This window comes from Tachysurus fulvidraco, chromosome 1 (genome assembly GCF_022655615.1).
Source record: "Tachysurus fulvidraco isolate hzauxx_2018 chromosome 1, HZAU_PFXX_2.0, whole genome shotgun sequence".
NCBI classification, from domain to species: domain Eukaryota; kingdom Metazoa; phylum Chordata; class Actinopteri; order Siluriformes; family Bagridae; genus Tachysurus; species Tachysurus fulvidraco.
The window spans coordinates 30,175,301-30,202,717 of record NC_062518.1 but is presented as its reverse complement, the minus strand read 5'-3'; the positions used below and the strand labels follow the sequence as shown (position 1 = coordinate 30,202,717).

General features: G+C 37.2%; 2 protein-coding genes across 9 annotated transcripts in view; both read right to left on the bottom strand.

The window, feature by feature from the left end:
* Positions 1-1,620: 1,620 nt before the first annotated feature.
* On the bottom strand, positions 1,621-12,446 carry LOC113657316 (homeotic protein ocelliless-like). 5 transcript variants are annotated; one of them, XM_027168992.2, is made up of 17 exons: positions 12,227-12,439; positions 10,167-10,187; positions 9,469-9,525; positions 8,999-9,052; positions 8,733-8,780; positions 8,532-8,591; positions 7,887-7,943; positions 7,417-7,470; positions 7,146-7,193; positions 6,872-6,931; positions 5,533-5,598; positions 5,120-5,173; positions 4,968-5,003; positions 4,189-4,278; positions 4,064-4,091; positions 3,766-3,839; positions 1,621-1,925 (listed from the first exon to the last, which is right to left on the bottom strand). In XM_027168992.2, exons 1-17 carry the CDS (start codon positions 12,330-12,332, stop codon positions 1,912-1,914), a joined length of 927 nt encoding a protein of 308 aa, XP_027024793.1. In that variant the 5' UTR covers positions 12,333-12,439; the 3' UTR covers positions 1,621-1,911. The 5 variants fall into 5 exon arrangements, with proteins under 5 accessions (XP_027024793.1, XP_027024795.1, XP_027024794.1 ...); XM_027168994.2 differs by lacking the exon at positions 8,999-9,052 and having other exon boundaries at positions 12,227-12,444; XM_027168993.2 differs by lacking the exon at positions 7,417-7,470 and having other exon boundaries at positions 12,227-12,443.
* Positions 12,447-18,072: 5,626 nt separating this feature from the next.
* The window catches only part of LOC113657392 (serine/threonine-protein phosphatase 2B catalytic subunit alpha isoform), an 82,991-nt gene continuing 73,646 nt past the window's right edge, over positions 18,073-27,417 (bottom strand). For 2 of the 4 annotated variants that reach the window (XM_047812977.1, XM_027169126.2), the window contains 2 exons: positions 23,560-23,589; positions 18,073-19,978 (listed from right to left, as the gene is read on the bottom strand). In XM_047812977.1, coding sequence (XP_047668933.1) covers positions 19,782-19,978; positions 23,560-23,589 — 227 coding nt within the window. In that variant the 3' untranslated portion in view covers positions 18,073-19,781. The remainder of the gene's footprint in view (positions 19,979-23,559; positions 23,590-27,417) is intronic. The other 2 variants (XM_047812981.1, XM_047812983.1) reach the window with 1 other exon arrangement.

Here is a 27,417-nt window from a genome sequence, read left to right as displayed (position 1 = left end):
CTGTCTCACCATTGCACATCATCTGTAAAGTGAATGAAGATGAACATTTTTTTGAATGGCTGGTGTATATATCCCACTTGCCATATTGTTTGTGCTAGAGCCCAGAACTTAGCTTTAGAAACATAACACGTGTATTAGCTGATGCTTCAGCTACATTTTACACCGTTTTACAAGCATTGCAGACTTTTATTTTTATTTCAAATATTTTTACTAAATGTACAGGATTCTAGAATATACAGCACTACTACTATATTTATTGACTCTATGTCCTGCTCCAGGCTGTGACACAGACTTACACAGAGTAGATATTGTTTTCATCACAGGGTTGGCGTGTCTCTTGCCCGGCTGTGTGTTGACTGTCCCAATACTATGTGTATACATGTGCTTAAGGCTGCAGTTACAATTTCATCTGGCTCTTCTCATGGCTGTCTAACATAAGCACAACCTGTTGCTAATTCTGTTGAATACAGAAGACTGTCCTCTTTTCTAGTGTTAAACCTGTTTTCTCAGAAATGAGTTTAAAACAAACAATCTGGCCTCCAGAACACAGATGTCCTAGCTTCATGTCTTATCACTTATAGAACCTGTCCTTTACAAGCCAGGTATTCTGCAAACCTGCGTCACTGAAGACCTGTAATTCACTATGGGCAGAGTTCAGAGGTGTGTTATGCACACATAATGAGGATTTAATACCACTGGTATTCAGACCTTACATGTAACTACAGATTTAAGGGCTAGTCAGAACTTACGTGAGAATTATATGCAGAAGGTAATGTTACCCAAAAACAATGGGGTGTGTCAGTTAAGCCCATTCTTATTGTGTGAGCAAACAGCAGTATTAAGTCCAGTACCACTGTCTGTTTGATGTAACTGCAATGTTTCATGTGAAATTATTAAGTATATTTTAGGCTCAAGCAAACTACTGCAAAAACACACAAGCAAACTATTGCATTTGATGCCAATATTAGATAAATAAATATAACACTATTCATTATGGGATAGATTAATTCTTAAATATTACTGTATTCATTCAAAACTCTAAATAAAGAATTAAAAAGCTTGATTTTTGCAGTCTGGCTTTTTTCTGACAGTCAGAATATGTGCAACTTTACCTACATAAATACTGACATAAATCTTGGACAGCCTTGAATGTGATCGTAGCTCAGGTTGTATGAATGCTGTTACTATTAGGAATAATTCTTATATACATATAAATATAGGGTTTGTAGTCTGAATGCTATTATAGTCTTTAGATGTGGCAGAAATTCATTTATTAATCTACAGTGAAATTACAATATATAAAAGCACACTGCACAAAGCTTAAAAACACAGTTATAAATAGAAGAGAGAGAGAACAAATGATTACATGATATGATAAAACTGAAAAAAATGTGAAAAAAGGAGAATACATTTATTATACACCGCCATGTGTGGGTATGAAACGGAGTAACAGGTTTCTTTATTGTAAAAGAATTTGTTGTTTTATATACATTTTTCTGAAATGCTTTATTTTTTCCAAAATAGCACACACCATATTTTAAAATTTCTACAGCTTCAAGTGTTCTTTATACAGCTTCAAGCCATATCTTTATGCAAATTAAAACTTGAAATAATATGAACGAATTTTAAAGTATATTTATTACATTACAGAAAACTACAGAATTCTATTTCCAGCAATGTTCTCACTATAACATCATATTATTTACTCATTCTCAAGATAAAAACACCCCATATACAGTAATGATCATGTGCACAGTCATTGCCCATATTTATTCATTTTTTACATACAGTATACAACTTGAAAACATATCACTCCATTTCATTTCATTCCAAAGGAAGATCCCTTCAGTGTGCCATCTTCATCTTCTTAATCTTCTGATATTTTTGGCTTGTGTCACTCCGCTTGGCTGCTTATTTTGCTGCAGCTGCACAAAAAGTGAAAACAATCAAAATTAATTCATTTATTTCATGAATTAAACTTTCAAATCACTTTGTACGTTTGTATATTCTGTGCCAAGACATATCCAGTTTAAACTGCATCAGCCATGCAAGAACATGCAAGAAAACAAGTGCTTTGCCGCCACTAGAGGGCACTAAGTGAGCAGAAAATCTCCAGCCAATGTGCGCGCAATATGCAAAATACAGCTAAAATATTACACCGCATGATAGTAAATACTCATGGATGCAGGACACAACAACAACAACAACAATAATAATGATACTACTACTACTACTACTACTACTACTACTACTACTAATAATAATAATAATAATAATGATAATAATAATTGTTAAATGATTTAATAGGTAACTACAGCATTATAACCACACATTTTAGTTAAAACTAACAAGTCAGAGAATGTTGGTATTGATATAATACCATTAATATGATTGATATGTTGGTTGTATTCATCTAATACTCCTGATAAGTTTTCTCAGTATTTGGACAGTTGCCGGCTAACAAATCTGATCACGACTACATTGTGATTATGTAGTGAACCACGGCCAACTAATCTCTGTCTGGCACACTGAATATTATACTGAGTCACCACACGAGTCCAAATAATTGCACTATGTTTGTCAGAATTGTGTAGCTATTCATAACGCCAACAATAAGTTAACAGGAACACATGGAGAATAATTGCTGTTTTGAAAAGTCACAGTGCTTTGTGAAATCCTAGGGGATAAGTTCCCAAATGTTGACTCTATTTCTCTTTCCAGAATCACAATCACTGTAGAGAAAATGATTTTGCATGTCAGAAGAACAAAATAAATATAATAAAGATAATAATAAAGCTCCATGTGCAGGAAGTGCTACATGTATACAATCCCTCACTGAACAATTCAACAAAAAAGGGAAAAAAGAAGAAGGAAAAAAGTAATGCTCTTGGGGATGTAGTGACATTTGTGCAGTGCTACACAACAATGCTTCACCAGAATAGGTAGAAATAAGCTGAGAAAGTTATCTATCATCTTGCACTGGGTTTTTTTTAGGGTGGTTTAATTGGAAGAGCGATTAACAGCAGGAAATGCCTTCCCTGACTCACTCTCCCACCAGCAACAATGAGTTATTAAAAGCTCAGCTGAATATGTTGGACCACATGAATAGCAATACAGGTTTGGATATGGCCTTGAAGAAAGAAGCAATTGCAACCAGATTCATCCCTTTCTCCCTAAACCGCCCGAGCAAGTATTTTTTGCGTCAAGTCTAGAATACCAAAACCTTGTCTAGTTTTGTTTCCTAAAACAGTTTTGAGTCTTAACTGAGTCAGTCTCTGAGGATGTGCTCCCTGTGCCAGGCTGCAGAAGTTCATTGTTACCACAGAAAAGTATAAAGAATGTAAGTATGCATTTTATATAATAAAACTTTTAGTAGTCTCCATGTCTTTTGACAGTGTACAAAATCTTAGGAGTCCCTGAGGCATGTGAAATTAAATTAAATTGTACCGTCATAACACTAGAGTGGGGCTAGCAGGTGATTCAGCATGCCCAAGAAAGAACAAAGCTCCCCATAGCAGCCTGAAACATTATTTTTCTTAATGCATTAATATAAAGACTGTGTTCTAATAAATAATTTAGTTAATAATTTAAAAGAACAAACAAAATAAAATAAAAACGTTTTATTATTATTATTATTATTATTATTATTATTATTATTATTATAACGTTTACTTAAATGTTTACTTTCAGGTGAAGATAAATGTTAGAATGGAAAGCAGGAATGATTCATGCAATGTAACATGTAATGTAAAATAGCAAACATACCATTTTCCTCCCCTCCTGATTTGACTCCTAATAGCATAACTCCATCTTTACTCTCTGTCCTTTGGAACGAGGCACTGAAATTGTAGCAGAAGTATGGGAGAACAGAAAACAATTAGGACCTCAGGGAAACAATATAACCTCAGTACAAAAATTGTGAATTTGTCAAGCTAAGTGAATTAACATAGCTGAAATACGGTATAACAGCATTTCGAAGCAAGAACGTCTGTAACACTTAAATTGACTAGAGAAACATCCAGTCTGGACTAGAAGGAGAGTTTCTTTTAGACACCACACTCACTTCTCTGTTCCGTGGTCCATGTTGTCAACTGTGGCGAAACAGAAATGAAGAGAAATTTTAAATTTCAAATGAACAAATCGTAAAAGATACAGGATAGTACAGATAGTACATAATTTGATAGATACCTGGATTCTTCTGCCCTTTAAAGCACTTCAAGTACACTGCCAAAGCCAGGACTGCAACCATCAAAACCAACAGCCAGAGATATCTGGAATCTGTATTACAACAATGTGTTTGCAGGAATATGTACATTACATACTCATTCCCTTATGTGGCTTATGTTCCTAAGATCCTCAAACACAATAATTATTTATGACAACAATAGCTGTGATTGATTCTATTGGATGTATTGTACTGTATTGTAATTTTTTCAGAGGAGCCTATGGAAAAATATACAATCAAACAAAATAAGAACTGTTCTCCACTGACCAACCCTGACTCAGTGTTAGTCCTGAGATCCTCAGGGGCAGTAGCACAGAACTGCCATAAGGAACTTTGAGATCAGGTACAATTACTGCAACAGTGGGCAACCACAATGGTAGCTTGATTACTGAGGAACTTTAATTCCAGTTTTCACCAGTTACATCACTGTAATCACAAGTAATGCGATCTTTGAGGTTATCGGAAAATCTGATTTCTTTGTATAGATATTTAGACTGGATTAGCTTTGTACTGTTGCACTAAATACTACATGAACATTTCAATCAGAATTTGGCTTATTCTGTTCTCCCTATACTGCTGCCAAACAGAAAGTGCATTGTTACATGCACTAAAAATACAATTTAGACCAAAAATAGTTCTGTAAACTTGATAAGATCACATAAACATTATATGCTGATGTTTAAGATCATCAAGGCAGACAGACGTATGGACCAGTCTGGAATTGGCTGTCATACAGACTTACCAAATTTAGAAACAATCGGTCCTTCAAACTGATGACCTACAGGAGAAAGAATCATCTGCTCAATGGAGTATTATGGTTTAATATGATAATATGATGCACTTGGATGTTATTCTTTATGTACATTGATAATTGATATATATAAGATTACTTACCAGAGCCTCCTCCTGCTGTGTTGTTGGCTGTAGTTTCAGTATTGGTATTCACAGCTAAATGAGTAAACAATTTACAAAACACTAGACATCAGAGCAGAGCATCGACCGCCAAGCTAACCATGAACCGCTCGGCTAACAATGCTTTGAATATGGAGCTGCAGTCTTTTTCAAAACTTCTTCAAAACTCCATAATGAACTTTAGACTAGCCAGGTCTCATACATCATTGTGCAGTGAATTAACTTTACTTTTTTCTTTTTATTCATAACATTTGTTAGTTCAGGCTGGCTATACAGTAGGTTAATGCCTAGCTTTGGCCTGCTACAATAAGAATGCTTGATACACTCATCTATAAATGTTTAATATAGGACTGGGTCTAGCACACAGGGCTGACTGGGCTTTACAGATTACTTACCAGGGTATCCTCCTACTCCTCCTCCTGGTTTGCTGGTTTTTGTTGTTGTAGCAATTTTATTTGTATCTGAATGAGTAAGCAATTTACGAAACAACAACAGCAACAATCAACTTGCTGTCAAAAATACAAAAAAAAAAAACAACAACTGATGAATGTTGAAATTGTAATAATTAATCAGAGGTGGGTAGATTAGCCAAAAATTGTACTCAAGTAAAAGTACTGTTACTTCAGAATAATATGACTCAGGTAAAAGTAAAAAGCAGACATCCAAATAATTACTTGAATAAGAGTAAAAAAGTACTTGGTGAAAAAAACTATTCAAGTACTGAGTAACTGTTGAGTAATGTCTGATTTATTTATTTATTTATTTATTTTAACAATCAGGCAGACAAAAATACAAAATAATCTTTAGGCAAATTATGGCTCATCCAATCAATAAAATAAATTCAAATTAATTAATTACAAAATAGCTTAAATTAAAATAATTCAGGTAAATTCAAGTACTTAATAAATAAAATAAATAAAATAATAATAAATTAAAATAAATACGCACAATTAACACAAATTTCCAAACCTTTATACTTTTTTACCAGGCAGAACTAGAACGAGGCAGCCGATTAATTCTCATAAACTGTGTGGGTGTGTGTGTGTGTGTGTGTGTGTGTGTGTGTGTGTTTCCTTCTGTTCTGTCACTGGAGACACACACACACACACACACACGCACGCACACACACACACACACACACACACACACACACACACACACACACACATTTCATACCAGGCATGCTGAACAGAAAACTGCACACCGGTCAACGTAAAACGTGTGTGTGCGTGTGTGAAAACATGCAGAAACAAACTATTTCACCAAAAAAAATCACCCAGTGACGTCACTATTAAACTTCACCGTCTGCATTGCATCTGAGATTGAGTATGGTAATGTGACGAGACTGCACACTACGTTTGATTGGTGAAACACAGTCACGTGGTAGAGCCTTAGCGGAAAAAAAACATTAAAATTGATGTGTAGAATACCAAAGAGGTAAAAAGAAAAGTAACAAGCTCATTGTAGCCTAATGTAGCGGAGTAAGAGTACAAGAGTACTCTATCTATCTATCTATCTATCTATCTATCTTTCTATCTATCTATCTATCTATCTATCTATCTATCTATCTATCTATCTATCTATCTATCTATCTATCTATCTATCTATCTATCTAGTTGCTCCTTCAGACTGATGACTTACAGGAAAATTATCCTTATAGCTGCATTGTTTAATATGATGCACTTAGTTGTTGTTCATTGTGTGCATATTGATAATTGGCTTAAGATTTCATACCTCCTGAGTTTCCTCCTCCTTGTTTGTTGGTTACAGTAGTTCCAGCACTTTTATTCGTATCTGAATGAGTAAACAATTTACAAAACACAAAAATCAACTTGCTGTCAAAAATACAACAGAAACTGATGAATGTTGAAATTGTAATAATTAATAAATTATTACAATTTCAACATTCATCAGTTTCTGTTGAATGTTGAAATTGTAATAATTAATAAATTACTTTGGTATATGAGGAACACGTGAAACTGTATTTGTCAGATATAATGACACTCACCAGTTGGAAAGGTTGATGGTGCTTTTGTTGCATCCGTAATCTTTGAGTCTTGTATTGAAAATCATTGAAAGAAACTTTAGCATTATTCATTATGCATTTAAGTGCCACTTTAAAATATATGCACTTCCTGGTTGTACATTTATTTAGAACATTGTTGTTAAAGTTTATCTGGATGGAAGGTCCTGTTCAGCTACAACCCGTGTGTTCAATATAGTCATTACAACTGAGCAATGGGATTGTGAATATTGATAATTGGCATAAAATTACTTACCAGTGCCTCCTACTGCTGTGTTGGCTGTAGTAGTTTCAGTATTGGTATTCACAACTGAATGAGTAAACAATTTATAAAACACAACAATCAAAATGCTGTCAAAATACCACAAAACACTGGTGCACATTCCCAATCGCTTTACAGTTAGTAGGGTGAATTTTGGATTGTGGCTGAAATGGTTCTGTGATCATGTGGACAGTTCAAGAATGATCGTGAAACACTTCTGGAGTTTGTATTGCAAATCATTTTAAGAAACTTTAGCATTATTCATTATGCATTTAAGTGCCACCTTAAAAATATGCACTTCCTGGTTGTACATTTATAAAGAACATTGTTGTTAGAGTGGATTTGGATGCATCTCTTGCTTTGCACAGTTTGTTAGCCTCCTCTACCCTATTCATCAAGAGAATAAGAGACCACCACTCAAAAGATAATATTTCAATGGTTTCTTAGTTCATAAAATTACTTACCAGTGCCTCCTACTGCTGTGCTGTAGGTTGTAGTAGTTTCAGTATTGGTATTCACACCTGAATGAGTAAACAATTTATAAAACACAACAATCAACATGCTGTCAAAATACCACAAAACACTGGTGCACATTCCCAATCACTTTACAGTCAGTAGGGTGAATTTTGGATTGTGGCTGAAATGGTTCTGTGATCATGTGGACAGTTCAAGAATGATCGTGAAACACTTCCTCTGCATATCTAATAAAGTTTGTTAAATAAAATGTGAACATTGAATTTTCACAACAAAGTGAAATATTACTAACCAAATATTTATACACTGAACATCATAATTAATTATAACCACCAGCCCTGTATTACAAGTTAAAATGTGATTCTGCTCTACTTCTTATGTACATCCATCCATCCATCCATCCATTCATCCATCCATCCATCTATCTATCTATCTATCTATCTATCTATCTATCTATCTATCTATCTATCTATCTATCTATCTATCTATCTATCTATCTATCTATCTATCTATCTAGTTGCTCCTTCAGACTGATGACTTACAGGAAAATTATCCTTATAGCTGCATTGTTTAATATGATGCACTTAGTTGTTGTTCATTGTGTGCATATTGATAATTGGCTTAAGATTTCATACCTCCTGAGTTTCCTCCTCCTTGTTTGTTGGTTACAGTAGTTCCAGCACTTTTATTCGTATCTGAATGAGTAAACAATTTACAAAACACAAAAATCAACTTGCTGAAGAAACTGATGAATGTTGAAATTGTAATAATTAATAAATTACTTTGGTATATGAGGAACATGTGAAACTGTATTTGTCAGATATAATGACACTCACCAGTTGGAAAGGTTGATGGTGCTTTTGTTGCATCCGTTATCTTTGAGTCTTGTATTGAAAATCATTGAAAGAAACTTTAGCATTATTCATTATGCATTTAAATGCCACTTTAAAATATATGCACTTCCTGGTTGTACATTTATTTAGAACATTGTTGTTAAATCTGGATGGAAGGTCCTGTTCAGCTACAACCCGTGTGTTCAATATAGTCATTACAACTGAGCAATGGGATTGTGAATATTGATAATTGGCATAAAATTACTTACCAGTGCCTCCTACTGCTGTGTTGGCTGTAGTAGTTTCAGTATTGGTATTCACAACTGAATGAGTAAACAATTTATAAAACACAACAATCAACATGCTGTAAAAATACCACAAAACACTGGTGCACATTCCCAATCGCTTTACAGTTAGTAGGGTGAATTTTGGATTGTGGCTGAAATGGTTCTGTGATCATGTGGACAGTTCAAGAATGATCGTGAAACACTTCTGGAGTTTGTATTGCAAATCATTGAAAGAAACTTTAGCATTATTCATTATGCATTTAAGTGCCACCTTAAAAATATGCACTTCCTGGTTGTACAGTTATAAAGAACATTGTTGTTAGAGTGGATTTGGATGCATCTCTTGCTTTGCACAGTTTGTTAGCCTCCTCTACCCTATTCATCAAGAGAATAAGAGACCACCACTCAAAAGATAATATTTCAATGGTTTCTTAGTTCATAAAATTACTTACCAGTGCCTCCTACTGCTGTGCTGTAGGTTGTAGTAGTTTCAGTACTGGTATTCACACCTGAATGAGTAAACAATTTACAAACACTCAACATGCTATCAAAAATACCACAAAACACTGGTGCACATTCCCAATCGCTTTACAGTCAGTAGCAATGATCTTCTTTGGTTTCACACCATTACAGGTACCTATAAACTAATAAAAATAAATTGTAATTGTTGGTAAATTACTTTGGTATATGAGGAATTTTCTGAGATGTATATTTATTTACATTATTTGACAGACACCCTTAACCAGAGCAACATTTAATACAGCTGAGCAATTGAGGGTTAAGGGCTGAACTCATAACCTTCCGATCAGTGGTCCAACACCTTATCCAATAAGCTACCACATCCCGTTTAATCATAGTAGATCTATAGACTGATTTTGTGCATGTTCAGTAGGACTGGTTATTTGTTTTCCCTGACTTGTGCTTATGTTTTTCTGAAATAATATTTAGTTCATAATACACATTGTTTCACTATTTGACTTCTGACAGTTCAAGGAAATGATGTTGCCAAGTTACATCTAATCAACACCTGAGCAATGATGGAAAATAAGCAAAACACTTCATTCACCTCATAATCACATTATAAACACATTATAAATATAAGGCTGAACACGGTGGTGAAACTGTACTTGTCAGATATAGTGACACTCACCAGGTGTAGATGTTGCTGCCTCTGATGAATTGAAAAACATTGAAAGAAAGTTTAGCATTATTCATTGCCACCTTAAAAAATGCAATTGCTGATTGTACATTTATAAAGAACATTGTTGTTAGAGACGATGACAGGCTAAAGAACTGCTAGAGCCAGGTACTTATGAATGATGGGGTCAGTACACAGCCTGGCCAGCAGCTGCAAGCATTCTACTTCTTGGGGAAACAAGGCCTGCTGTACTACCACATTGAGTGCCAAGGGCAACCATGCAACCTGCTGGTGGTACCCCTCACCTGTACACAAGCCCTCATGCACCTTACCCTCTCCCATCCTCTGGGGGCCACCTGGGGGCCCAGAATACATTGGAAAAACCGAAGGACTGGTTTCTCTGGAGGGGATGGATGTGGCATCCATCCCCCATTGTCAGAGTAAGCCCCATAGAAACCTGTGCCTGTGCCCATGATCCTGTTCCTGTTCATGTGCATGGGCATGGATGCAAATGCATCCTTGTGATTGTAGATTACGCCACCAGGTACCCCGAGGCCACCAGGGCCACCAGGTCCCACATTGGAAGCCCACCTCCCACAACATTGCAAAAGAACTGATTCTGCTGTTAAGCCTTGTGACATCTGAGGATGTCAATCTGCAAGTGGTAGGGGGACATTATCAGCTGCCTATCCTCTAACAAACTTGGATTGATTAAGCAGTTCAACCAGATCCTGAATAGAATGCTGTGAGAATCTATCTATCTATCTATCTATCTATCTATCTATCTATCTATCTATCTATCTATCTATCTATCTATCTATCTATCTATCTATCTATCTATCTATCTATCTATCTATCTATCTATCTATCTATCTATCTATCCATCTATCTATCTATCCTTTGAATACATTGCCATTACACATGTTTCAGTGGAATTATTTATAAGATGTCAGACGATGCAATTAAACACGTGTACCTTCAAAAGATGCATGTTCCTACACACTGACTCTTTAATCTGATGGGAAACATTTGTGTCCTTATCTTTTGACACAACTTTAACCTGCATAACACATTGAATGGCATAGGATGACCAAAAGAGCAGCATTCCCTCATCCTCCAGTGCAGACATCCTCTACAGATATGAGCAGATTTGTGAAAAGCTGCATCCTGTGTAACCCTGTTTCTCTCCCAAGGGTTCCCTAGGAGGTTCCTGCCAGTGCTTCCTGCTCATGATGAATTCTTTGTCTGTGCCCTTATTGTCTAGCCCAGTGCGAATTCTAACTGTGTTTGATTTATGACGTCAAGCCTGAAAGCTGAGGTCTGACTATAAGGAGAAACTTTATGACCTTTCTGACTATAAGGAGAAACAATGATGTCACTGTTGGAATTTTGTAAAAGTGTTGTTTAGCTATAAATGACCACTATTCATGATACTATGTTAAGTAGATAAATGATTGGAAGTACAAATTAAAGACCAAATTACTGCTTTATTAATTAATGAACCCTTAACTATGATTTAAATTCTAACAATTTAGACTTTCTAAACACTCTCAAGCTTCTGGGTGTTGACCAATTAACTGGTTGTGTTGATTTAAACCGGAAGAAGATTTGCTGTAAATTTTTCCACGTGGAGGCTTTACATGCTGGACAATACTGCCCTCCTCTGTGAGGAACAGCACTGTCTGGTTCCCACTGATTAACTCAACATTCATTCTCACGTACACTGGTTAATTCCCACCCTACACTGAAATAAGGTAAAAAAAAAAAACAAAAACAACATTTACCACATTTATCTTCTCAGCACCATAAAATTGTTCATTGGACATACTTTTTTCCCATTTAGGGTTAGATCCTTATCCTTACTGATTACACATTGATCACAAATCATTTTATTACTAATGGAGCGTTTTCCCCTTAAACATTCATAAGTAAAAAGGCCAGTCAATTATTGTGTTAAACCACAAATGTTATAAGACCATATAAAGAAATTCTATACAGTTTTACAATTTCTTTCTAATGAAAATACACTTGATCCCAAAAATAATAAAATAATGAATAAAAATGTTACTTACTTAGGCAGAGAAAATAACAGAAGAAAAGGAGAGTGACCCTAGCAGCCATGATGTCCTTCTTGTGTATGTACACTGCAATGAATATAATATTTTCACACTGCAGCATCAGAGTGCAACAGGGCCAGTGCTCAGTGGGAGGCAGCTTCACATACAGTGTCTGTGTTGCTTATTCTGTCACTTCCTTTACTGAAATAGAGGAAAACGGCAGCTTCCACTTGGGTGGAGGACTAGAGTGGTTTGGGTGGGAGGTGGAGATGGGGCGTGAATAAGCCGGAGCGAGAATTCAAAACAAACGTAAACAGGAACCGGGTGTCCAAGGTTGTGCTTGTGCTCTTTTGCACAAACGTCTTTCTGTTAGCTTTTCCTTCCTGGCTAGCTTCTGCAAGTGTTTTGGTGTAGTACATGATTGTCTTCAAAACACACTAAAAATGTCTTGGGTGTACTTAATACAACACTGAAGTCTTGGCTCTCTGTATCAGACAGAATCAGCTTCACCACAGGTTTCAACTTTTCAAAGATAAAGCTGTATATCTTCATCCTCAGAACTGTAGCTTAAAAAAAGACCAACACATTTTATCTTAAGAACGGTGTTTATTTCTTCCTGCTCGTACTAGGTGGTACAAATAAGGAAAATGTGGTGCGCTCACCTATTTTGAAATCAGATTTTTTTTGGCTTCAATAGAAATTTAATCTAAAAGAATTTCTACTATACAGTACACTATACTTCTGTGGCTAGAACATTCATGTTGGTTATGCTGCATCTGTCACCCAGGTTGTGTCTACAGCTTACACACAGTTTCCTTCAATCACCAAATCTGGATAGAAATGCAGACAATGAGCCTGATGCACAGACAAACCCATGTGTGATTTTCTAAACCAGTAAGATACTTCTGCGTAGTCACTTGAGAATTTCTAGTCATCTCAACTGCCTGCCTGAACCGTTATAACTGCATAAATGTCAGTAAAAACAGAACCTTCTGTATTTTAAAATTCAAAACCAAATACACTTCAAATATGCGATAAACCGATTGAACAGTATTGTTAAAGGTAAAAACCCTTTTTAAGCTCCATTCTTTTTTTCTCGATTCTGAACTAAAATATCATGTCACTGATGTTAGATGTATGTTCGATATGGCCTTTTGAACTAAAATATATATCTGAAAAAATAGAATCAGTTGGGAAAAAAATGAATTTCAGTGCTACGTGTCAAAGAGCTTGAGCAGGATAATTTGAATCAGATCCATAAAGAGCTTGCCTGCTTATCTCATTACACACTTATGAGGAAGCACCACAGGTCAAATAAGTCACTGTGTGAAATGTGGAGTTACAGAACTGCAGATGGAGCAGGTATGTCTCCTAGGAAACGCTTCTTAAAAAACACCTTGGATGTATTGAACCTCTCCCAAAAGTCTTTTTCGTCCAAAACAGGATGCAAAAGGTCTGTTACTTCCTCTGTCTATTGTGTCAAGCATGCACACTAGGAAAAAGCTTACAGAGAACTTCAGTCCTCAATCAACACAATATTTGTGTGTAAAAATCCCAGGATATCAACATTTTTCTTAAATACTCAAACCAGCTCATCTGGTACCAACATTCATGCCATGGTTAAAGTCACAGAAATGACACTTTTTCTCCATTCTGATGTTTGATGTGAACATTAACTGAGGCTCTTAACTAATATCTACATGCTTTTATGCATTGTGCTGCTGCTAACTGATTGGTTGATAAGGGCATGTGCAGGACACCCTACTCTCCCCTACATGAGCATTACAACTGTTATCCTTCTCCCCATGTGAGTATTAATCTGCACCAAGTAAACTCTCCCTTATGTGATATAATTTAACAACCAATACAGAAAACTCATTGTATGAATTTTTTAAAATATATTTACTAATTAATATAAGTATCAATTGTCAAGTGGTATTTACTATTTAGTCTGTGTGTTTGTACAGGATGAGTATAGCTAACTCCCATAAACATCCTTTCCAGCTAGTGTTTTCATAGCAGTAAACTAGGTTTGATTGTTATCCATGAATCCCACCAAACCTGCCAAAAATCATTATGCACAACAATGGAAACACCAATTTTACTGAGGCTGCCAAATGACCAGTTCCTATTTTGTATTAAAATTAGATCGATCATTACTGTATTTCTCTACAGGGAATTAAGAAATTAAACTGCCTTCAGGGCCAATTTCACTGAATGAGGGGAAATATGTATTTGGAGGATTCCATGTTTCATAATGAAGAATTTTGTAATATGGAATTGCGAGTCCATCTGAGAGATGCACCTAACCCTGGGAAGCTGAAAATGATTTTCATTTTCATCATCTGAACTACCTCGGGTCACGGGGAGCATCTCGGGCGTCATCGGGCATCAAGGCAGGATACACACACTTGGGCACACACACTCACACAATTTTCCAGAGATGCCAGTCAACCTACCATGGATGTCTTTGGACCGGGGGAGGAAAGCGGAGTACCCGGAGGCAACCCCCGAGGCACGGGGAGAACATGCAAACTCCACACACACAAGGCGGAGGCGGGAATCGAACCCACAACCCTGGAGGTGTGAGGCAAACGTGCTAACCAATAAGCCACCGTGCCCCCCTAAAATGATTTGTCATGTAGAATTACCAATTACTTCTTACTATAGAGACCTTACAACTGTAATGACAACAACAGCTTTGCAATAAAGCACTAATTTGAGTAGTTTGTGTTGCAGGACTACTTTGATTCTGATGCTGATGCAATGATATATACTGTATGTACAAAATCATAAGAAATGTAAAAATCTGAAATGGATACACACACTGGGAGTAAATTAAACAGCAAGAACATATTTAACCCTCAGTGTATATGCACCTTTAATACAGCCTCAGTTAAAATTCCTGTTTGCACCTGGGAGGCTTGGGTTTCTCAACTGCAGTACAGAGGAGACCTTTTCATTGCTTCATCTTCAGTAAATGCTTTATCCAGTAGCCAATACACCTATGAGAGGATCCAGAGAACACCCACATAGACCCAGAAGAACATACCAACCTTTACACAGACAGTATCAAGAGCTCAGGATCAAACCAGGGACCCTGAGGCTAGGAGACTCTAAAGCTACTAACTGCAACACTATTCCTCTCTAATAGTTTTTTATTTCAACCTAGCTAACAATTTAGGTGTTGATAAGTTCATCTGCTTTCAGTTGGTAATTCATCCTCAGAGCTCATCATGTTACTGCTGTGCTTATGACACTAAGCTGTACCTGTTCTTCCCACCAGAGAATGTCTCAGAACTCAGCACACATTGTATCATGCCTTACAGACATCTCCGCCTCCTCCACCTACTGTACTCGTCTTTAATCTTTAAAAGACAGAGCTTCTAGTCATCCTACCTATCAAAAGGTGGACAATTTCTGAGGAGTTGCAGTCAGTTACTCTACTTAAGGGATATCATGATATAGTTATACTTTACTTGAGTGTTATTGAAATTGCATTACTTTACTCACTTTACAATTTTATTCACACCTTCAAGTACCTCTTAGAAATCTTGAAGGGTGCTCATTCTCTCATCTCATTATACTCATAATATACTCAAAATTAACTCCATGATCATCCAATTAAGGATCAAGAAACTATCAAGAAATGATGCTAGTTGGTCACTGACCATGACCTACTCATGTGAAACAATGTAGGTAGATCTAGAACTACCGTGTGTCTGAATGTGGATAATGCAGTCTGGAACTTGAGGACAGTCTTCTCTGGCACTTCCACAGGGAAACATTCCCAGTTTAAATGTAGATTAAAGACATATCTCTTTAGTCCTTCATACACATAATACTTCCCATAATCTGCTTGATAATATTATGAACAGCAGCTATGCTAATTCCTCTCCACTGCTTCTCTTTGTCTACTTATCCCAATCCATCAAGAGATTGTACCAGCTCCAGTTGTGTTCCGTGTCATGAAGATTTTGGACCTTCATTGAGATGAAGCAACCTTGTGAGGATCCTGTGGCATCTAAGGATGTACCAGCTCCAGTTGGACTTTGCTTCATTAAGTATGCATTATAAGAGGTGATGCCAACTACATGTGGTGTTTGAGGACAACAACCCTTTAACCCTTTATATATATATATATATATATATATATATATATATATATATATATATATATATATATATATATATATACACACACACACACACACACACACACACACACACCCTCAAGTGTCACCCAGGTAAGGATGAGGTTCCCTTTTGAGTCTGGTTCATCTAAAGGTTTCTTCCTCTTCCATCTAAAGGAGTTGTTCCTTGCTACAGTCGGGTCAATACAAACACATTTAAATCTAATATTAAAGTCTAACATTACTTTTTGTATTATTTTATCTTCATATAATATTAATTTGTTTGTATTATGTTTCTTATGTTCTGTAATGCTGCTTTGAGACAATGCCCATTGCTAAAAGTGCTATACAAATAAATTAGAATTGAACTGAATTGAATCTGCAACTAAGCTATTTTTTAAAGACTCCTTTAAAAAATAAGTTATCGTTACTTCTCTAGAACTTTTGCTAATTTGCTAATGTTCACTGGCTATATTCACTAAGTTAACCTGCTGTCTGCCACAACTGGCAAGCTACAAAGCCACCTGAGCAAGGCACTTAACCCTCTCTGCTCCAGGGGCACTGCATCATGGCTGACCCTCTTCTCTGATCCCCAACATCCAAAGTTGGGATATGGGAAGGAAAAATTTCACTCTACTGTAATGCATATGTGACAAAAATACAGACTTTTCTGTAGCAATTATCCATCAAAGGGGACTCATGGCACATGGGAGGGGACACACTGGATGGGGTTCCAACACATTGCAGGGCGCATGCGCACACACACACTACAGATAAGTCAGAGATACTTTTTTGTTTTCGTGAGTACATTTTTTCTTTGGATTTTGACACAGTATCCACATTTTACTAAAGTATAAATTCTCTTTATAAAGTACTATTTTATTAAGCTATGGTGTCTCACACTTGCTTTCAATGTACAGTTTACATGCAGCACTTGTATTCTGTCTCAGCCATATAACTCCCTGCCAAAAGAAATAAAGATGTGTAAATATGAATGCGTGCAGGACTGGAGATACAGCTAGTGTGCTGTTTGTACTCTGCTACAGCAGGGCTGTGCAATTTCAATCTACTCCTCCTGTTGATGAAAAAGGCCATAGATGAACATCCACAAGTGTTTTCTTCGATTCTGTTTAATGCCAAATACTGTTTGCTCACTCACTTATCTGTGGAGAAATGTAGTGAAGTAAAGCTCATGTTCCCCCCTGTAATGTTATTATTTACCTGTAGGAATTGTTATTAGAGTTTTAACAAACAGGAAACATTAAAAACAGAGCAACAATTAAAACAGTAACCTCTTGCTGGAGTTGCAGACACTTTTTTATACAAAAAAAAAGTTTTTTTTTCACTTTTTTAAATCTTATTACACCATCTTATTACACCATTTTGCATCGGAAACAAACTAAAATATTTAACCAAGATAAAAACACGAGTAAAAATGACACTTAAAACACACACAAGCTTTAAATAATTCATCTATTTCAGATTTAATAAGACATTCTAAATCATTACATCTATTTAAATTGAGTTAACAATTTTTTAAAAAGTCTTTTTTTGGAGCGTCTTAATGAACCACTCAATGGATTTTCAGTAATACTCTCAAATTCTAATACAATGAGCAAATTCTGCGCTACAAAACAAAACAAAAAAACTCCTAGCTTGTCTACAGGAGATCCCAGAGTTCACTTAATTCATCCATAGACACACACAAGCACAAACACAACTCCAGGATTTTATTTTCATGCACATTTTATTGAACAGTAATATAAAATACTCTTTAATAGTTGTGAGTGCATGCTGCATCAGCCAACAGTTTGGAAGTTAAATTACAAAAGCAAGTCTTAATGTTGTGTAGTGAATTACTTGGGCACTTAAGCATTTGTTAAAAAACAAACAAACAAACCAACAAAAAAACAAAAAACAAAAAAAAAAAAACAATGGAGTATTTTATTTTCTTAAAGTATTGAGCAGTAACAAACTGGTAACTGATATACAAAGCAGAGTTCCTAATAATAATAATAATAATAATAATAATAATAATAATAATAATAATAATAATTACACTTTATCTGTGGCACGTTTACAAAAAAAAAGAACAAAAAAGTCTAACTGTTTTGTATGACATAAACAGCTGTCATGCATTTTGAGTTCCACATGTAACCACAAACTTATGTCACGATAACAGTTAAACATGCTAAATCGGACTACATGTGTACTTACAGGCGTAAAATTCTCGATTCCTCATCCAATGTTAAATAGTTTGATACTTTCATGACAAAAGCTGAAGGCCTGAAGCTTTATCCTGGCGTTAGAGTAAAGAATGGCGGTATACATTTCCAGTATATATTGACTAAGCACACTACGGATCAAAACCGGCCTCTGCAGCCAAGGTAATTCATTCATATTTCCTTTGATAAATCTTATAAAACATGCATAGGCAGATGCTTTCTATCTTTTTTTTTTGTCTTTTTTTTTAGAATATAGGTGCTCTATACCAAAGGGATTGGTATAGCTAGAGTGTGTATATATATATATATATATATATATATATATATATATATATATATATATATATGTATGTGTGTGTGTGTGTGTGTACAAACACACTTTTGTTTGTTCGCAATACTTAAAAAGAAAACTGAACACTCACAGAAGTTTCAGCAAGCCACAATAAATCTATTCCCCATCTTGAATAAAACAAAACATATTTTTTAAATGATAAACATGATTTCCAGTTCTAAACTCCAAGAAAGTGGGTACTTGCTATCAAGCAAATTAGCCATTATACAGAAAATAGGATCAAAGCACACACACCAAAGAAACCTGAGGTAAGCATAATCTGTACAAAACCATAAAACGTTCCATTTTTGGCATTTCAATGTTGCAACATTCTTTTAAGACTGCCTAATTTACTTTAGAGCTAGTTCATAAGAGTAGCAAAAAAGGTATCAATAAATAGTCCTTATTTAGTTTGTACACCCTTTCCATGTTAAAAACTTTATGCTCTGTCCATTTTAGTGCTGTTTTTTTGTAAACATACAATAATTAGTAAGAAGTTACACACACAAAAAAAATTCTGTTAAACAGTAAATGAGTAAAGGCCTTTTCACATAGATATCTGCCTGCTGCGCTGCTCAGTCCATGACTGATAGCACCCTTCATACACTTACTCATTCAGAAAAGAGTGAACCCGCAAGAACTTTTCATGGTTTTTACAAGCAAAATATTTTTAAAGGCATATCGAAAGACTAAGAGAGTGTCGCTCTGAATCATGTTTGAAAACTCTGCTCTCCCCTTCACCTCCCTCTCTATCCTCACTTTCTCTGCTCCTACCCTCTGACTCGCGATGCCCGCCCCCTGCACTCGTCTGTCCGACTGTAGCATGGAGAGAGAGAGGGAGGAGCCTGATGATGACATGGGCGGGGTGTGGGCGAGGACGATCACTGGATGGCACTGCCGCTGCTGGCCTTGGCCTCGGTACCGTTGCTTTCGGAGCACAGTGCTTTGTTGAGAGAGTTGAGGCTGGCATCGCAAGGCAGCGTGTCGCGCCTGGGTGGCATGCGCTCGTTAATGCGGTCCAGGCCTTTGGCCTCTTCAAAGCTTGTGATCTTGTGCTGTGGCGAAAAGCCTTTGATGGCTGAAGTGGGGAGCAGGATGGAGGAGAAATGTTAGAACAAGATACTTCTCACTTCTGGATATGGCAAAGCTCAAACACACAAACATCCACTCTCACTCACCCACTCTCACTCACCCACTCTCACTCACCCTCACACACACTCTCTCTCTCTCTCACACACACACACACACACTAGTGTTAATTTCGTCAGACGAGACGAGACGAAATATGTTCGACAACCTTTTTTTCATGACTAAGACGAGACGATGACAAGACTGCACCACTGTCCAAAAACGCTAACTAAGACTAAATTAACATGCATTATTGTTGACGAACAAAGACGAGACGAAAATGTTTTGTATAAAATAAAAACTAAGATAAAATCTCTCTTCATTTTCGTCTACAATTGTCTTTGCTTTATCATCAGCTGTTACGCCTTTAAAATATTCAGAACGAGTTCGCGGCTTTGCGCTGTTGCTCGTTACAGGTCTCATACGCCTGTGTCTCCAACACGAAACTGCTGAACAATTGTATTGCTTCTGCTAAAGAAAATAGTGCGCTCCATCTCTACGGTTAGAATCCTGTGTCCATGGCAACGCTCTGTTTTTCATGGCAACGGTGCGTTATAGTTAGCATCGGTCTGTTATCAAGAAATAAAATAGTGTGTGCGTAGAAGGCATTCGTCCACACGCCGCTCAAAAAAAAAAAAAAAAAAAAAAAAAAAAGTACTGAGCGCAAGTCCACCGTCTAGGCGGCTTTTTGTGTTAAATGATATTCCCTGTCGCTGCGCAGGCGCTTTTATTGTACATGACGGCTCATGTCCCGATGACCGGTCTTTGCATTACGAGTGTATGCACTGTTTAAACGTGTGTTCTCAACTTCTCACTGATACTTTTGTGATTCGCGGAGTTTTGACAAGTTTTATAGCCTTGATATTGTTTCTTATTCAAAAGTGGTGACAGAAAAAACTTTACCCCCAACCTGAAACCTCTTCCCCTGTCACAATCACAGCATAATCAAAATTAATAATTAGGCTTAAAAGCAAATGTATATGTAAGGGAATCAAGTTCAACAATTACACGTAATATTGCTCCAAATATCACCAATAATGGTGTGTGCAATACCATGTATAACGTGCATTAAGTTGGTAATATATATATATATATATACACACACACACCCCTACAGTTTTGATCTTAGGCTTTTCATTAATCAGCATTAATGTGTTATTTTAAAAAAGACTACAATTTTTTGACTAAAACTAGACTAAAATGACGAGACTTTTAGTCGACTAAAACTTGACGAACAAAAGACTAAATTAAAAATAGGTGACGAAATTAACACTAACACACACACACTCACACTCTCTCACACACACACTCACACTCTCTCACACACACACTCTCACACACACTCTCACACACACTCACTCACACACTCACTCACACACTCACTCACACACTCACTCACACACTCACTCACACACTCACTCACACACTCACTCACACACTCACCCTCTCTCTCACTCACACACTCACCCTCTCTCTCACACACACACACTCACACTCTCTCACACACTCACACTCTCTCACACACACACACACTCACACTCTCTCACACACACACACACACACACACACACACACTCACACTCTCTCACACACACATACTCTTACACACACACTCACACACACTCTTCTGCTAGCGTTGTTTTAGTTTGCTGATTGATAATGTAAGTCAAGGTGACTGGACTGATATAAGCTTCACCACTTCACCTAATTCAACAGACATTACTAGAACAACATCAGATACTGAAACATAATAATTCCTGTGACCTTGACTTACAGGATGGCTTAAAACCTTCACCTCCATATTTTGGCTGATCCAAATGATTGAAATCCCTTTATATTTAACGCTTTGCACTTTGTTTAGCACTCAAGCATACTTGAAGTAAATAAGATGAAACATTAAAAAAAAATTGGTACATCATGAGATATGTAAATACACAATGCCTCATGATTCAGATTTCTGGATCAATGTACTGTGTAAAAGGAAACACCAGTATATTCAGGCTAGGTACCATTCTCTTTTGGGTTACAGAATGGAGAAGGCGAGGCTGTGTCAGTTCTGGAGGGCCATGAACACAAGTGGTTTCCACAAGTCCACTTCCTGTTAGGCTGATAGGAGGCTGGTGTTATTTTACACTGCCCAGTGGGAACCAAACAAAAAAACCAAGCCACCAAGAACTGAACTTCCCACCATACTCCATAAAAGCACTACAGAGGCTCAGGGAAGGTTTAAAAAAAAAAAAAAAAAAAAAAAGGGGGGGGGGGGGGAACACGAGAAAAGATAGTAAATGTGTGCAAAAAAGAAAGGTGGGGCTAGATCAGTATATAGATACTGAGGGAAGTTGCTTGTTAACCACGTTATGCCTGTTTGAAGCATGCAGCAAACTGAAAAGACGTATTGAACACTGGTGATTAACAAATCTAACTTGTTCCCGTTCTGACTCGGCCTGCCGTTTGGATCAGGGCTTTGAGCAGTGTTGTACAATGGATACGCTTCACTGTTGCTGCATAGCACAGGGCAAACACAGGTTATTAGCAGTGAAGGAGAGAAACACAGACACAGCACAGCCACGGACTATCCACAGGGGGGGAAAAAAAGCCAAATAAATGTATTTCAAAAATAGAATAATAATAAAAGAAAACCAGTACTGGCACAGTGGGCACCCTGATGTCTAAGAACAATACTTAAGCATCAACAGTTATAAATAGCAGCCAAAGCCACTATTTAGAGCGCAGTTGAGGTTGTTCTTGCGGTATAAGACTGTTGGTTCAATTTAGGCAAAAACAAAGTGCAACTGCATCAGTACCATTGTTTTAAAGGGGATATAAAGACTGTACATTGGGTAACTGTAGTCTTGTAACTATTGTAGTCTGAGTAATGTACTGTGTGATATACCAGTGGTTCTCAAAGTGGTCCCAGTGGTCCGTGAAATATAGCCATGAATTCGCAACCCACCATCCCACTACAATTATTATTGTGACCTTAGAGTTGGCTGGGTTAACAGGTCACATAAGTTAAATCGGTTTAATCCAAACCACAAAAACATGTAGGGTTATAAATGACTTCAACTTGGACGTAATGTGTTCTATTGGTGCAGTGTTCAGGGAAAAAAAAAACAATCTAACAAATATCTAAAATATTATTGTACACATTTAAATAATGAGCTCAGTATCTGAATAGATGGATTATATTCATAATCAGGGCTGAGAATTCATTGTACCATCCCTGACTTACTAAAAGTTTGAGAACCCCTGTTATAAACTGAAATTCTGCAAGGAAATGTTTCAGTGCTGTACAAGATTACACACAACTCCAAACTATATGACATGTGGCTGCTTTCCCCTTTAAAGCAAGCATGGCCTGTTTCAGTATTTTCTTTTTTTATTTCTATTTTCGCTGAACACTAAAGCTGTTTGCCCAAACACCCAACACACTCTACACAAGCTACAGTAACAATATATGACCCATAGAGAACCCCTTTATCTGTTGCAGGCAGGCAACAGAAAGGGGAAAAGGGGCTTTGGCCTATTTACCTTCATCGGCCTCTATAGCCTCAATAGTAGCTGAAGAGAAGAAGGGGAAGGGGGTTACAAAACGATTGAGAGAGATGAGCAGAGCAGGTTAAATTTGTCCATTAACAAAGTCAACGGGCAGCAAAAAAGACCCAAATGTACATGTAACAGCATTAAAACACAGCGGACAACTCTGAGGTGAGAACACACAGAGATGCTACAGGAGAAAGAGAAGAAGGAACAACAGGGTGAAGTGTGGAACACTTAGAGTTTGAGTCTCGTACCACAGAGGATGGATGACTGGGGAAATGGGACAGAAGCACATAGAAATCAGAGCTGGCTGTTCAGAGCATGACTGTGTCTCACTGCTCTGTATTTTACTACAGTTTATTTCTTCAGCATGAAATGGTGATAAGCCACTGAATGCAGATACAGGCAGAGACGGCTGTTACAGGTTCAGTGCTCAATTGTGTCCAAACACATACCGGATACAATTCTAATAGATGTTTGAATAATGACTGAAATGATCATATCTGCCCACACACAGACACACATCATTTCTATTGCAAGAAACATGTTAGCATGTGTCATCGAAGGAAATCTTCATCTTTAATAGCACTGAGTGGGAGTCGCCACTTACCTTCAAAGCAACTATCTTTGATAGTTAACATTATGTACAAGTTCATGAGTAGGAACATGTACACGTTCAAAACGAGAATGAAAATTTGGGAAATGAAAGAAAGGCAAAATGTGAAGATCTCTGTACAGAAGGAAAAAAAATCTAAGGAAAGCTGGGAGACTTTGTTCAAGAGAAAACACTGCACACACACTGACACATACACACATAGACCCCCCCCCCCCCACGCACACACAGAGACGCCCCCCACACACACAGAGACCCACACACACAAACCCCCCACACAGAGTCCTCCCCCCCCACCCCACACACACACACAGAAACTCCCTCCCCACAAACACACACAGGGCCAGACACGCGCACACACAGGCCCAGACACACACAGGCCCAGACACGCGCACACACAGGCCCAGACCCACACACAGACACAGACCCACAGACCCAGACCCACACACACACAGACCCAGACCCACACACACACAGACCCAGACCCACACACACACAGACCCAGACCCACACACACACAGACCCAGACCCACACACACAGACCCAGACACACACACAGACCCACATAGAGTCTGCTAAGATGATAGAGGAGTGAAACAGCATTGCAGTAGAAGCACTCAGCTGTCTCGGTGGACAGAGTGCACAGTTAGCTGTGTTTCTACTAATGCTGAGGCAGGAATTAGCTTTCACTTCACTCTGTCTCTGGCATATCTCAATTTTCAGGCTAAACTACTAGAGCCGTATTTACAAAGATCTTGAGGCTAAGAGCAGCTCCCAATTGACCTACTTGTCTCTGAATTAAGATTTACATGGGGCACTGGGGTAATGCCATCTTTTTATTACACAAATACCTCTTTTTACAGTCTTTTCCCAGCTCTACACTTTTGTCACTTCCCTGGTCTGGAAGACTGCATCTTCTTTTACTCATTATAATGGCTCCACATAGCACAAATTCATTCCTGTATAATGAAAGAGTTTTCACTCTTTCTTAAAAAAAAAAAAAAAATCAGACATTCTATGAAGTAATGGTAAAGTCTAAAAATATCTTATATATACACCATTTAATAAAGATCTTTCTCAGATGAATGCTACTTCTGATGGCTTTGGATAAGCTAAACTACAAACACATTATAGGCAAAAAGCCTACTAATTACCAAGCTCAATACGGACACCAGGCAGTTTCATTTTTATTGTGGTAGGAACCACAAATTCAATGCTTTTTCTTCTAATAATAATATCCCCAGACACGGAATATTCATTATTTCCTGGAGCACAAAAATGGTAACATCTACATATCAAACCTGTATAACTCCTAGTGGTAAGACCTTTTGTTGATACAGCTTTTGATTTTGGGGATATGAGGAGTCAGAACATCTAAAAAGGATTGAAGCGGACTAACCCTGCTGCTATATTAAATGGAACCAAACGTCTCGATTAGTGCAGGACTTGGGATCATGCCAGTTAAAGAGTAAATTAGTTCTAATTCTTGCCTGTGGTTTGTGAGGTGAGATCTGTTATGCTGTTTAAACACAGTTTCACTGCCACGCTAATGTGGCTAAATCTATGACAAGAGGCAACACAAACTAGTATATTTATAAAAGATTACTCAGGCATTCATACTTATTCTTGTTTTTTTTTTTTTTTTTTTCATGTGATACAAAATGGATTTTCAAATGCCTTTAGTTTACGGTCATTATATGGCCAAATGTTTGTGGACACCTGACATCACTGGACATGTGCTTCTTCCCCAAACTGTTGGCACAAATCTGGAGGCACACAGTTGAATAGAAAGTCCTTATAATATGCAACATTATAATTTTCCCTTCACTGGAAACAAAAACCCCGAAAGCAGCATGCCAATACACCTGTGCGTGAACCGAGATCTATAAAGAAATGTTTTATCGAGTCTGGTGTAAAGAACTTGTCTGTAACAACAAAGCACAGCCCCCAGCCCTGCTGAAAACTATTTGGATCACTGCTGACTATGTGTCTAGTTTTTCAAAGTAGTCATTTCACTGTATGACAAATGCCTGCAACTGCAGGCTGGAAAAGCAGCAAAGGGGAAAAACTCCATATTAATGCTCATGGCTTTGGAACGGGATGTTTAATGAGCAAATACGAGTGTGATGATCAGGTGCCCGCAAACCTTTGGACATGTAGATTAAATGTTGCCTACATTTAGTATATGTTCAGCATCGTAACATCAGCAACTCTGGAAATTACAAATGTGTGGAATCTGTGGTTCAGAAGCGCCACCTGCTTTACTCCATACACTGAAATCTTCTCTGTGCTTACGACACCGTTATTAATGCTGTACAACACCTGTTATAAACTTTTGAACCACACATTTCAAAATGATGCAATTTCCACACACGTGCTGAAACATTGCGATGCTTTAATACAGCATCTGTTAAATGCTGTAATGAAGAAGGGTTAACGATGTGGAGTAATCAAGTGCATTTTGTGTTTGTTTCATGTAAAAGTGTGAAAGACACTTGCACGACACATTATACCTGCAGCTTCCAGGATGAAAAAGAGAGAAGAAAAGACATTGTTTGAGATAGCAGGAGATAGTACAGTGAGTATGAAAGAGTCAGAGAAAAGCTCTTGTTCCAAACACCACCAAGAGACGGCATATCAGAGTGTAAATAGTAGACATTCATAAATTAAGTGAGTGGGGGGAGAAAAAAAAAACAGAGGGCAATTGAACATTTCAGAGGCTGAACATAAAGTACAGATGTGGATTAAAATGGCTGGGATTTCACTGCTGTTGAAGAGCAATAAAAACTTGCTGTCTATCAAGTAAGGAACAGGCAGAATATGTGAGAGCATGACATCAAATGCTAAACAAGCCTAAACTAACCTCAGAGAACATAGCTAGTTTGTAGCCGGCCATCATGTAACATAAGGTTACATTTCACTTTTTGGTTGCCTTTAACTTTCTTACATACTGTCAGACCTCAGATAGCATTTCAGGGCTATTATATATTTATATGGGTTTGTTATTTTTTGCATATTTAGACAAATATCTATTTCTCCAGACAATGTGCACAAAAAATTGCACAATAGGAAAATGGGTTTGAGAAAAAGGTGCAAGAATTTGAGAATAAATAATATTAATTAACACCTATAAGAGGTGCTGCTGCTATATCTCAGGTTCTCCCTTTGAAATAAACATGATATGAGCTAATTTATGTTAGCAAATATTTCAGTGTTAATATAATCGCTTAAAGGAT